The sequence below is a fragment of the Ochotona curzoniae genome, unplaced genomic scaffold (genome assembly GCF_017591425.1).
Source record: "Ochotona curzoniae isolate NIBS_2020 unplaced genomic scaffold, NIBS_Ocur_1.0 scaffold_4701, whole genome shotgun sequence".
NCBI classification, from domain to species: domain Eukaryota; kingdom Metazoa; phylum Chordata; class Mammalia; order Lagomorpha; family Ochotonidae; genus Ochotona; species Ochotona curzoniae.
The window spans coordinates 71,114,892-71,127,598 of NW_024467122.1; the positions used below are offsets into that span (position 1 = coordinate 71,114,892).

The 12,707-nt window shown below is 41.2% G+C and overlaps 1 protein-coding gene across 5 annotated transcripts in view; it reads left to right on the forward strand.

Moving 5' to 3' along the window:
- The window catches only part of MAP2K5 (mitogen-activated protein kinase kinase 5), a 251,876-nt gene that overhangs the window by 106,531 nt on the left and 132,638 nt on the right, over positions 1–12,707 (forward strand). For all 5 annotated transcript variants that reach the window (XM_040969749.1, XM_040969747.1, XM_040969746.1 and 2 more), the window contains exon 13: positions 3,499–3,547. In XM_040969749.1, coding sequence (XP_040825683.1) covers positions 3,499–3,547 — 49 coding nt within the window. The remainder of the gene's footprint in view (positions 1–3,498; positions 3,548–12,707) is intronic.

The following is a 12,707-nucleotide window of genomic DNA, read 5'->3' on the forward strand; positions in this document are numbered from 1 at the left end:
AGACATAATATACAGAAATGTAGAAATGAAAGAATATAGGAGTGACATATATTGATTGAATATTATTTTTGTTTTGTTTTTGTTATTTTCCCTAAAATGCTATTTTATTTTATTTTCCTTCTGTTTTATTTTTAATTTTATGGTACAATTCTATAGTGTCTGGAATTTCCCTACTCCCTCTCCAAAAACCCTCCCCAACTGATTTTCTTCATATTGTTATAATAGTGTAGTCCTGGGCCCGGCAGCGTGGCTTAGCGGCTAAAGTCCTCACCTTGAACACGTCGGGATCCCATATGGGTGCTGGTTCTAATCCCGGCAGCTCCACTTCCCATCCAGCTCCCTGCTTGTGGCCTGGGAAAGCAGTCAAGGACTGCTTGGGTCCCAAAGCCTTGGGACCCTGCACCTGTGTAGGAGACCTGGAAGAAGTTCCTGGATCCTGGCTTTGGATCCGCATAGCATCGGCCATTGCGCCGACTTGGGGAGTAAATCATCAGAAGGAAGATCTTCCTCTCTGTCTTTCCTCCTCTATGTATATCTGACTTTCCAATAAATAAATAAATCTTAAAAAAAAATAGCATAGTCCTACATAAGCAGTTGTAATTCCATCATTCAGTTATTTAAGTGTGTCCTGACATTGCTGCTATAGACAGTGGCAGTGAATCCAGCATCCGATTGCCAAGATATATCCAACAGTTTCATTGGGATTTCAAATCCATCTTTGATTTGAAAGAGAGATGCATACTGCATTGTATCTTCACATCTGGATATGATAATCTCTGTTACGCCAGTACATTCCCTTAAATGGGAAACCATGAAGCAAAGTCAACAACAGGAGTAAAGTTAAAACAAAAAATTTATAGCACCATGTAGTTAAGTAACATGCTACTGAATAACCAGTGTGTTGATGAGGAAATGAAAAATGAGATGCATAATCTTCTTGGGTAAAATAATGCTATTGTATAGTCTACGAGACAGTGAAGAATTTGATAAGAGAAAAGAAATTATTTGGGAGAAATGAAAAGTAAAAACAAATATCAAAACCCGTGAGTTGTAGCAAAAAGCAGTATGCGAATGGTTATTTACCTTATAATTTGCACAAAGATTGCCTTATATCAGAGAAAACATATGGTGTTTGTTCTTTTGGAATTGACTTATTTCACTGAGCATAGTGGTCTCTAGTTGAGACCTTTTGTTTTCAAATGATATAATTTCATTCTTTTAATTTTAAAGCAAGATTTATTAGAAAAGTTGAGAAAGGAGACTCCCGTCCTAGTGACGGGAGGGGGCTGTGAGATAGAAAGGACCCGTGCATTCTTTTTAATGTCTGAGAAGTATTCCATGGAGTAGATATACCACAGATTTCTTAATCACTCCTCTTTGGATAGGCATCTGAGTTGTTTCCATGTCTTTGCTATTGTAGATTATACTGCTATAAATATAAGATTACAGATCCCTTTCTCATATGTAATTTTTATTCCTTTGGATGTATTTCTAGAAGCAGGATAGCTGGGTCATATGGCAGGTTTATTTGAAGTTCTCTAAGCACTCTCCATGCTAGGTTCCATAGTGGCTGTACTAGCCTACACTCCCACCAGCAATGAAGGAGGGTACCTTTTCCCCCCACATCCATGCCAGCAGATGTTGTTAATAGATTTCTCAATGTAGGCCAACCTCACTCAATGTTAGTAGAACCTTAGTGTGGTTTTCATTTGTACCTTCCTGATGGATAGGGAGCCTGAGTATCTTTTCTTAAATCTGTTAGCCATTTGAATTTGTTCTGCTGGTGGCCTGCGAAAGAAGTAAGGGATGGTGCAAAGCCTTGTGCCACTGCACTCACGTAGGAGACCTACGAGAAGCTCCTGGCTCCTGGTTTCAGATCTTTGGCTGTTGTGATCACTTGGGGAATGAACCAGTGGATGCATGGTTTCTCTCTCTGTCTCTCGTTTTCTCTGTAAATCTTTGAAGATTTCTTATTTAGGATAAATAAGTTTAAAAGAACAGTTGAATCTTTTTATATCCCACTTCCCCTACTACCATCTCTTATTGGTATATTTGTCACAGTTAATAAACACACACATTTTTCTACTTTGAAATGAAATTATAATAAATTGTTTTTAACTTAGTGTTTTTAAAATATTGCAAAGAATTCCTGTATACACCTCACCCTGTAAAGTTTATTACATTTGATTAAAAATCTGTTTACATAAAAGCATCATGGTTTTCATCCCCAAATACTTGAAGTATATATTTCCTAATAGCTAGGACATTCTTATTGAAAAGGAAATTAGCATGGATGTAATATTGATTATTCAACAACCCCATTCAAATGTTACCAGTTGCCCAGTAGTATCTTTTGTGGACCAAAAGAAAAAGCATTGTTGCAGCATCTGATCTGGACTTACACAGTGTCCCTAGGTATCGCATCTCCATTCCTCCAGGGCTTTCCTGATTTTGGTGCCTTGGAAGAATACTCCGATGCTGGAGCTTTGCCTTGCCTGGATATGTTCTTCTTTTCCCTTCCCATCAGTTGACCCATTTGTCAAGGCCCAGCACCATGCCAAGGCTTTCCTGACGATTAGCAAGAAAAGCTTTGTTTCATTCATTTACTGTCCAACTTTTTTTTAAGATTTATTTATTTATTGGAAAGTCAGATATACATAGAGGAGAGACAGAGAGGAAGATCTTCCATCCGATGATTCACTCCCCAAGTGAGCACAACGGCCGATGCTATGCGGATCCAAAGCCAGGATCCAGGAACTTCTTCCAGGTCTCCTACACGGGTGCAGGGTCCCAAGGCTTTGGGCCATCCTCGACTGCTTTCCCAGGCCACAGGCAGGGAGCTGGATGGGAAGTGGAGCTGCTGGGATTAGAACCAGCGCCCATATGGGATCCCGGCGTGTTCAAGGTGAGGACTTGAGCCGCTAGGCCACGCTGCCGGGCCCTACTGCCCAACTTTTTAAAATTAATGCTCCTGAGTCATAAATGTCATGACGTTTTATACACAGAAGAGTGGAAACTGACAAAAGTCTTTGTCTTTCACTCCTGCCCCTCTCCTCACCTGCTGAAGATGTCATTCAGAAGTCAACATATGCGGTTCATTAACTGTGACAGACTAACAAATAGGATTTAATAAGAGGTGAAGTGGGATGTGGGTTATATGGGAATTTTTTTATTGCTACCTCACAATTTTTGATTTTTAAATTTAAAGTATTTTGAAATGTTAAAAATATTACTGAATACACGCACATTTGCAGGTCATGTGACGCACACATGTGTTGTTCCTTTCACTTGGCAGAAATGATTTTGGAATATTAGGAGCTCACTCAAAGAAGGAAACTGTAGCTTCTATGTTTCATGCCCTCATTGAAATGGGAGCCAATGAAAAAATACTTTTTTGTTGACAATTTGAATGAGAGAATAATGGTTAATATGTTTAAATGTGGAAGGTTCCTTCTTTAAAAAATGGTAATTTTCGTGTTTTCTCTTCCCCACGTTTAGGTTGTAAAAGGCCTCACCTATTTGTGGAGTTTAAAGATTTTACACAGAGGTATGTGCTGGGCATACAAGCGGGGACCTAACGTAGGGTGGTGGTGGGGATCTCCAGGTGCCTTGTTTTTTGACTGATCTAACATTTAAGCCAGCTGATATATTTGAAATTCAAAGACATGGCAGTTTCATAAATGTTATTTTCTCATTTTCTTCTTCAACTGTGTTCGTGCTATTTTTGTGACTCATATTTACACATGTAAAATATATCTTGTAGTATTTGAAAATGACAGGATCTTATCTGTCTTCCTTAACTCCAGTTAATGCAAGACCCTCGCTTGCTGTGCGGCCGCATCCTTGCTTTTATTAACTTTTCAGTGTCATCAGGCACTGCTCCTTACTAGATGGTTTCACAGACCCAGAAAGTAAGACTTCTCCCCCAATCAGAGAGCACATATTGTGGAGAAAGGAGAATTCTGCATACATGGCTGATGGAACTTTAAATTAGTACAGCCCCCGTGGAAAAGAGTGTGGACATTGTTTAAAAACCTGTAAGTAGAAATGAGATGTGATTCAACAATCCCACTAAATGCTTATATGCCATAAAGACATGAACTCCTTGTATCAGAGAGCTACCTGATCCACCATGCGTGTGGCGAACAGTGTTCACAGTAGCCAAGATACAGAATCAACCAAAATGCCCATCATCAGATGAAGGAATAAAGAAAATATGATGCATGTATACAATGGCATACTATTGAGCTGTAAGAAACAAAATCCTGTCATTTGCAGAAAAATGGGTACAACTGGAGAACATCATATTAACAGTGAAATAAGCCAGACAGAGACAAGTACTACTTGTTCTCCCTTATATGTGAGAGCTAAAATCAGCATTTTTAAAATTTCAATTTGAGTCCAGAGTCACTAGAGGTTTGGAGGAATCCGAGGCATGGAAGGTTTTGAGATTTAAAGGTTAGAGAAATCTGGGTGTGATTCATGTCTCAAAGTTACTATCAAAAATATTAGCAGGGGATGAAGGGGAAGGAACTTATGTGGTACTACCTCACAATTTTTATTTTATAAATTTAAAATTAATAATAACTAAAAAATTTAAAAAGTGAAACTCTAAGACATTGCTTAAAAGCATTGGAAATAGTCTACTGGTCTAGTCACAGAACATCTGATGACTGTTGAATGTTACCAAAGGCTTGTTTCTCCCAAATGTCTGAATTCATTTGGAGCAAATTATTAAGTGAGAAAGAGACCATAACTGAACAACTTAAGAGCCTAATGTTGCTAACAGTCCCATTTAGTTTTGCACATCTGCTCTTCCTAGCTTCCTGTACGTTTTGGGAATGCAATAGCATACACATTAGATGTGATTAAGAGAGAGATTTTTTTTTTTAAAGATTTATTTTTATTATTTTTTCATTGGAAAGGCGGATATACAGAGAGGAGAGACAGAGAGGAAGATCTTCCGTCCGATGATTCACTCCCCAAGTGAGCGCAACAGGCCGATACTATGCCGATCCGAAGCCAGGAGCCTCCTCCGGGTCTCCCACACGGGTGCAGGGTCCCAAAGCCCCAGGCTGTCCTCGACTGCCCTTCCAGGCCACAGGCAGGGAGCTGGAAGGGAAGCGGGGCTGCCGGGATCAGAACCAGCGCCCATATGGGATCCCGGGCGTGCAAGGCGAGGACCTTTAACCACTTGCGCCACCGCGCCGGGCCCAAGAGAGAGATTTTTTAATTTTATTTTTAATGTTCTTTACATAGTTGAGAAGGATGTATGTCCCTGTGGGCCTCTGATTAGGGTGGGGAGGGTCAAGGCATGGAGGAAGGTGGCTAAGACTAGTGTTTCCCATTTGTTTTTTCTTTTTCTCCAGTATCTGCACTAAGGTTAGAGGGAAAGGGTGGGAAAAGAGAGGGGGGTACTCCTTGCTGACAAATTACGTCAGCTTCCAGGTATGGGGAACGGTCATTACTTGTTATCTTAGAGATCACAATGTGGGAAAGAATGTTCCAAGGGTGTTGCTGGAGTGGTTCTGATAGTTCTGTGATTATTGTTGCTTGCATTGCTGCAGTGTTGAGAAAAATCTTTCCAAGATCTGTCAGTTGACAAAGTCCACCTTAGTGCATCCACATACCCAGTGAAAGTTGTCCAACCTGTTCTGCTTTTCATCCTCTGACATGGCACTCAGTGTCCTCGGTTGGGCTAAATGAGTTGGCTGCTGTGTTTCCCATGTGCATCTGTGTATGCCGTCTACTTCATGTGCATCAACAACTGAGGAGGCCCAGTCCCAATATGTACATTCCAAGATCAGCCACATTTGTTGTGATTTTTCTGTGTCTCCAGAGTTTGAGTCCAGTGGTCTAGTTGGGGAGTTTCTCGAGAAACCTTGACTGGGGTGACCCCAAACCTGACTATTGTGTGTGCTAGCCAGTATAGAATCTGGTTCAGTCTATCATCCACATCAGCCTATGCGCACACCAATGAATGCAATTGCCTGTTCAGTTCCACCCCCATCCTCATGCCCAAAAATTTGGCTCTTATGCACACCAGTGGGAACTGCAGCCTAGTTGGAGTGACCCCTAAAGACCCCCACCAAGGAGTTATGAGAGGAAGAAAACAGGATGTCTTCAACTGCAGCTTCACGTGTGTTACTAAGGTAGTTATTGGGGGGGGGGGTTAATATATGGATTTCTAAAGAGGATGTTTCTTTAGGTTTTGGTGGGAAAAATACTAGTTTGATTCTTCAAGGTATTTGTACTGATGAAATGGCATCATAAACCAGATGTTTGTTTAAGACTGGCCAACTCTTGCTTCTGGAGTGCACTGTCACAGAATGCTCATCTGGGGAGAGTAGGAACCATCCTAGTTCTTGGGTGCCAGAGTACAGTCTGTGGGCTCAGGGAAGGGCTAAGTTGTGTTAGTTTTGCTTTCCCTGCCATAAATAAGAATGTAAACTTGTCCAATGGTGGAAGGAGACTAGAAGCTGCCAAGATCAAGTGAGACTGATACTTAACACAAACAACTTTCTTTAATTGCTTCTATTCCTCGGGACTTGGCACCTCCTCTCACCCTCTGGGCCATAAAACAGTTATAACCATTTTAATAGGAATTAACTCAGTGATCAGTTCCCATCATTGTATTGATTTTTATGGACATCTGCTATCCATTTTACAATGGAACTTAAAGGACGACATCAGTTCACAATAGTAAAGCCTTCATTACAAGGGCCATGCCATGGAAAAGCAAGTGTTAGTTTGGTGCAAGAGGGTCTTAGGATTGCCCTGCATTCAGGCCTCGCTGGGTCATTCTGGCAGAGGGTGAATCCTTTATGGTCCTCATGCTGTGTGAGGGAGCTAGGTATCATTGGACACTGTAATTGATAGGGAAGTATGTTTTGGTTATTCTACAGTAAACCTTGTTTTTATTGCATAAAGTTAACAGTCATGCCAGAAAGTTGATATACTTTGAATATTCCTAAATGTATTACTTGGTTTCAGTTTTGCTCTGCCTTTGGGAGATATAGCTTTATTTTTTCATGTCAAATGGGTTCTTACTAGATATGTTTCAGATGGGATTGTCTGGATCCAAAAATGAGGTCACACATTGCCAGTGCAGCACCCCAGTGATCAGCGCAGGCCTGTGGTCGAGCAGGGGTCAGTGGATCCTTCTGGCTCTGGCCGATGTGCTGCCCTGTGCAGAACACTCTGCTCAGTAAAAGGACTGGAGCCATTTGATGAATTGAGGGCATGGAGGTTTCAGAAGGAAAGCTTGAGCCGGTCCTTGACTTTTCTGTCTGAGCCAGCCAGCCCAGCTGTGCCATCCCAAAGCAGAGAGAAGATACCTATGAGGGCCAGGGTGTGGGCACCGGTGGCTTGGGGATTTCAGTCTAGGTAAAGGCCGGGGAGTGAAGGTGCATCCTTGTCTCTGTACCAAGAGGCTGGGATAGTGCAGAGGGACAGTGACTGGCCAGTAGTTGTGACACTCAGCTGCCATGGTACACCTCGTTAAATGTATCCACAGGGGTAGCTGTTGAGTTTCCTAGGTATTCATAGAAACTTTCCACTTCTGGATTTAAAAGCATGAGTTTTTATTGAAGGGTGGGGGAAGCCAGGCATCCCCCACGAGTTTCACAAAGCATTGTAATAAGAGCTTCACCCCAGATGGAGGATTTGCTAACTTCATATTTTAGAGGTTTTGTCCATATTTAATAACATGGATTCCATAAAAATAAGATTAAAGATGCCTTTTTATTTACCAAAAAGCTATTAAATTTTCTCCTTGATTAAAAAATTGTAGCTTTTTAGATCAGTTCAATCAGGCAATTAAAGATCAGAGCTTTTAAGTTCAGCTAAGGCAATTAAATAGGTAATATACTTGTTTATACACTTTTGCTATATGAGCTCATTGCTTTACTTTCTTGAAAGCACATATTCTCCTTTTTGCTTTCTCCAAATGAAGGATGATGTTAATTCTAGCTGAGTATGTGTCACATTGTCAAATCAAAGCAGGGATGCTGAGGCAGGGGGTGGGGAGGACCCTGTACCAGCACTGTGAGAAGACAGTGAGAAGATATGGAAGGAAGTGGTGAGTGATCCAAGCGGCTCCCTTCTTTGTCTTCGTCTGAGTGCCCGTGTCTGCCTCTGATCATCACTTTCTAATGCCAGATACCCACGTAGAAGAAAGACATTGCTTTGTGCTTAGGAGCACTCACTCCAAACTATGAAAAAATGGAGATGTGTTCAGTTAACTAATGAGAAAAGGAACACCATTTCTCACATTTAAATGGTGTGCTTGGAATTCAGTAGTCCGGGTTTTTAGCCATTAAAAACGTGTATGTAAGTCCTACGTTGTAGAATCTGTCAAGCATAGTTCATGACTCCCAAACAAGCTCTTGAAAATCCAGGTGTTTTCCTACCGTGCATAACCAACCAGTGAGGACTGTGGAGTGGACAGGAATTTGACCAGTTAGAGTGACAAACCATGCATCCCATCAGGCAGGTGAGCCTGGTCCCGGTTAATCTGGCAGTGTGTTACGCCAACTGGAAACTGTTTTGGAAGTTGAAGTACGATCGTTGCTATTTGTAATGGGCCATTAAATATTCAATCAGGCGTTACTGTTGTGTGTTTTGCTGTTTTGAGAGATTTGTTGATAGGAAATATGTGAGAGTATAAAGCAACAGATGTTACTAATGCAGGTATGTTTTATTATGACTGATTTATTTATTTTATCCAGTTAGTAAGAATAACCTTGACCCGAAATCAAGCTGGGAAGGGATGAAGTTATTATTCTTTATATTACTGGATCAGAAATTACAGAAATCTATCCTCTGAGATAAACTAAATATTGGATGATATCACATAAGGACATAATTATTTAAAATGCATCTAACTCCCACCAAGATGAGCTGTTGTGGGGAAAATTGTCTTTACTGAGAGGCATGTGTGAGAGTCTGTAAGCATAGCATAGCTGACTGCGGATAAAAACAAAGAACATGAACAGTGAGAAAGTCTGTTGGGCCAGATCTGATGTTCCAGCAAACACTGCAGCTTAACTTCAAAACATACATCGCCACTAATGAGGTGAGAGCCCTGCATATTAATAAACCTCCAGCTCCACTCCTAGCCATCATTACCCACATCAAACATAAATACAAGATTAGCACCTATGCCATTTCTCTGGAAGATGTGAGAATGCCCCAGTAGAAACTGCTCTCTCTTTCCCTGAGGGTGAAAAATAGAAGCGGAAAGGTAATAAGAACAGAACTTAGATTAAGAAAATAAAATTGGCAATCAGTCTGGAGCAATCTTGCACAGACATAGAAGTTTACAGAAAGAGAAAACCTAGATAGTTGGTGGCCCATGACATTTTTGGTAGAGCTATGACCCTGCTTAGTTCATTTCCCAGGAAGAGAGCTGTTAGAAATACTTTGACTTAAAATCTGCAGGTGCATTGAAGGAAACTGTATCTTGAGGCTTGAGCATATGTGTCCCAAACTTTATTTCCTAACCCTGGCGTAACTCTTGCAAATCCAGCCTCACACTGATGTCCTAAGTAGTGCTCCCTAAGGTGGCAACACCAGTGTTTCTAGCATGTTCATTCAGTGGTCATTATCTTGTGCTGATAGTATTCCAAGCCTCACTCGCTTACTTCGCATGCATCACCACATAAGGCAGCACAATGTGTGTGCATTCAGTTCCCACGGGGTCCAGTGGGATGTGAAAAAAATCCAGAAACAGTAGCCACAGTAAGTAAGAAGAGAGTGTATTAGAAGGTGGTTAGTTATATGAAGAAAGAGAAAGCTGGATTCAGCGTAGGAGAGGCCAGGGGTTCTGTGCAGTGTGAACCAAGTAGGTCGGCCATACAGAGGAGACAGCTTTGAGACAAAGCCTGGGTGGAGCACAAGGAATTGAGCAGACGCACATGCAGAAGCTTAGCGTATAAGGCATCTGGGGGTCGCTCATGCATGCCCGTGTGGCCAGGTGAGGGGGAGAGACAAGGCCCTGCGTCAGCACGGAAGCCCGGAGGCTGAGGACAACACTCAGGTTCTGGCGCACTTTAAAGGTAGAGTGAACAGAATTTCCTAATGAGCTGATTGAGGATTTTAAGGAAAGGAGTTAACACTACTTAAATTTTTAATAGTTCTGTGTGCTAAAAGTGCTTTCTATGACTTTTTGTATAAACTAAAGGGAGGTTTAAAAACAAAAGCTCCAATAATATCAAGCGCAGACAAGAATACCAAGTAGCCAAAGTTCCCATACACCATGGGTGAGAGTGTAGAACGGTGCAGCTGTTTTGGACAATGCCTTGTCATTTTCCTGCAGTTGAGCTCAGCGGCTTCACTGCTGGACATTCTCCGCCAGTGTCAGCATGAGCAGGAAGCTGGAGTCCAGAGCAGTTCTAAGGAGTGAAACTCACTGTGGCGCTTGCTGCTGCTGCCGCTACTTCTTAAAATTTATTATTATTTTTTAAAGATTCATCCTTTTTTATTGGAAAGGCAAATTTACAGAGCGAAGGAGAGACAGAGAGAAAGATCTTTGGGCTGCTGATTCACTCCACAAATGGCTGCAACTGCTGGAGCTGGGCCAATTCAAAGCCAGGAGCCAGGAGCTTCTTCTGGGTCTCCCACACAGGTGCAGGGTCCCAAAGCTTTGGGCCGTCCTCAACTGCTTTCCCAGGCCACAGGCAGGGAGCTGGATTGGGAAGTGGGACTGACAAGACATGAACCAGCGCCCATATGGGATCCTGAGCATATACAAGGTAAAGATGTTAGCTACTAGGCTACTGTGCTGGGCCCTTCTCTTTGATTCTCTCTCACACTCTGTAACTCTGTCTTTCAAATAGATTTTGAAAATCTTTTAAAAATACCTCTAATGGAAAGGGTTTCTAAAGCATGGAGTACATTGAAAATTATGTCATTAATGAAACATTATTAAAAGAATTCATAGACTATTAAGAGAATTCTTTTCCAAAAGTCTTTCTGGTTTGAAATAATTGTAGATCCACAGGAAGTTGCTGAAAAAGAAGACTCATGCAAAGGCATGTTTTTGAAGAAAATATTTCAAGAAATATTGGAGGCTGATAATGCAAAGCACTGTAGGCAGATGAATATTTGAAAATGTTATTTCTTACTTGTGTGTTATGATTGATAAAAATGCACAGAATATTTGCATTTCAGAATCATTTTATTATTTTTAAATAAGAGAAAGGAGGTGCTGGAAGTAGAATCTCTGATTTCCTTAGGATAAGTTTTATATTGGGTGATAATTTTAAAGGAATATTTATATAAAATCGGGATTTGTGGCAAAGTAAGTTAGAGAATGACAGTTTGGTGTATAAAGAAATTCTTAGATGGAAGAATCATTGGAAAGCTTTGCTATCAATAGAAAACAAAGCTCATTATCCTCAAGTAACTTAGGAAGCAGTGCAACGTGCACAGAACTTCCGTAATGGCCTCTTTGGCAGAGTTTAACTCCGTTTGTGCTTCTGTGTCGATTATACTGAGTTTTCCTATTTGTACGTTCTAGAGGAGCAGACCTCTTCTTCCGAATCGGCCAGATCTGAGTGATTCAGGTCAGCTTCAGGGAGCCACCCCAGTGACTTGTGGTTGCATCCTGTGATGGAGGGAGCATGGGAAGGGGTGATCTCCAGGCCTGCCTCAGAGGCTTCTGCAGGGGCGGGGGAACTCGGTGTCATCCAGGGGCTGGTGGTGAGAGCTCAGTCACTCCTCGGCTCCTGTTTTAGCATCGTTTAAATATTGTCCTTTAAGTGTGACTATTACTCACTTGTCAGTGCGTCAGTAGATCATAACTCATGAACATTTGTGGTTTTGGAGAAAAAAGAAAAGACTTATTTTAGCCCATTAACTGAGGTAAACAAACTAATGGCACTGGGTTGTTGGTTTTTCTGCAGCTCTGACTATCTGCACAAAGGAATATTTTCAGAAATTAAGCCTGCCTCTCAACATTGGTCATTTATTCTTTTGTGCACCAGGTAATCACTAGGGATTTCTACAGTAACAGTAATGATTTCTAAAAGTCAGGGAACTTAACTATTGTTACCTAAAAGTATTCTCTTAAAAGGGTCTAGAATATATAAAGAACTCTCAAAATTCAGCCATAGAAGAACAATGGACAAAAGACGTGAAGACGCATAGAGGAGATACACAGATGGCAAATCAGTGCTTGAAAAGGAAATGCAAATTAGAACTGTCGTGAGGTATTACCACAGACCTGTCAGAATGACTGAAATTTAAAAAAAAAAAAATAGTAACAACAACAAAACAGGAAACAGCTCTAAATGTTAACGAGGATGCAGAGAAATTGAGTCATTGGTAGAAATGTAAGTTGATGCAGCCCCAGTGTTGACAATAGCAACATCAACCCGAAACATGCAGGTTGGACTTCCAGGCGTTTATCCCAGGTTCAAATAAAAAAATCTGTATAGAGGTTGATAACAGCTTTTACGCCTGCCATCAAAAAGTGGTAGTGACCCAGATGACGTATAGCCGCTGCATGGTTAAGCAAGCAGTATAACATGCATGCCATGGAGTACTGCTCAGGAAAAGAAAGGAAGAAACTTTTGATACACAGAACACAGCTGAATCTCCTGAGGTGACAAAATCATACATAATTATAAAGATTTATTTATTTTAATTGGAAAGTCAGAGAGGAGGAGAGACAGGAAGATCTGTTCACTGATTCACTCTGCAAG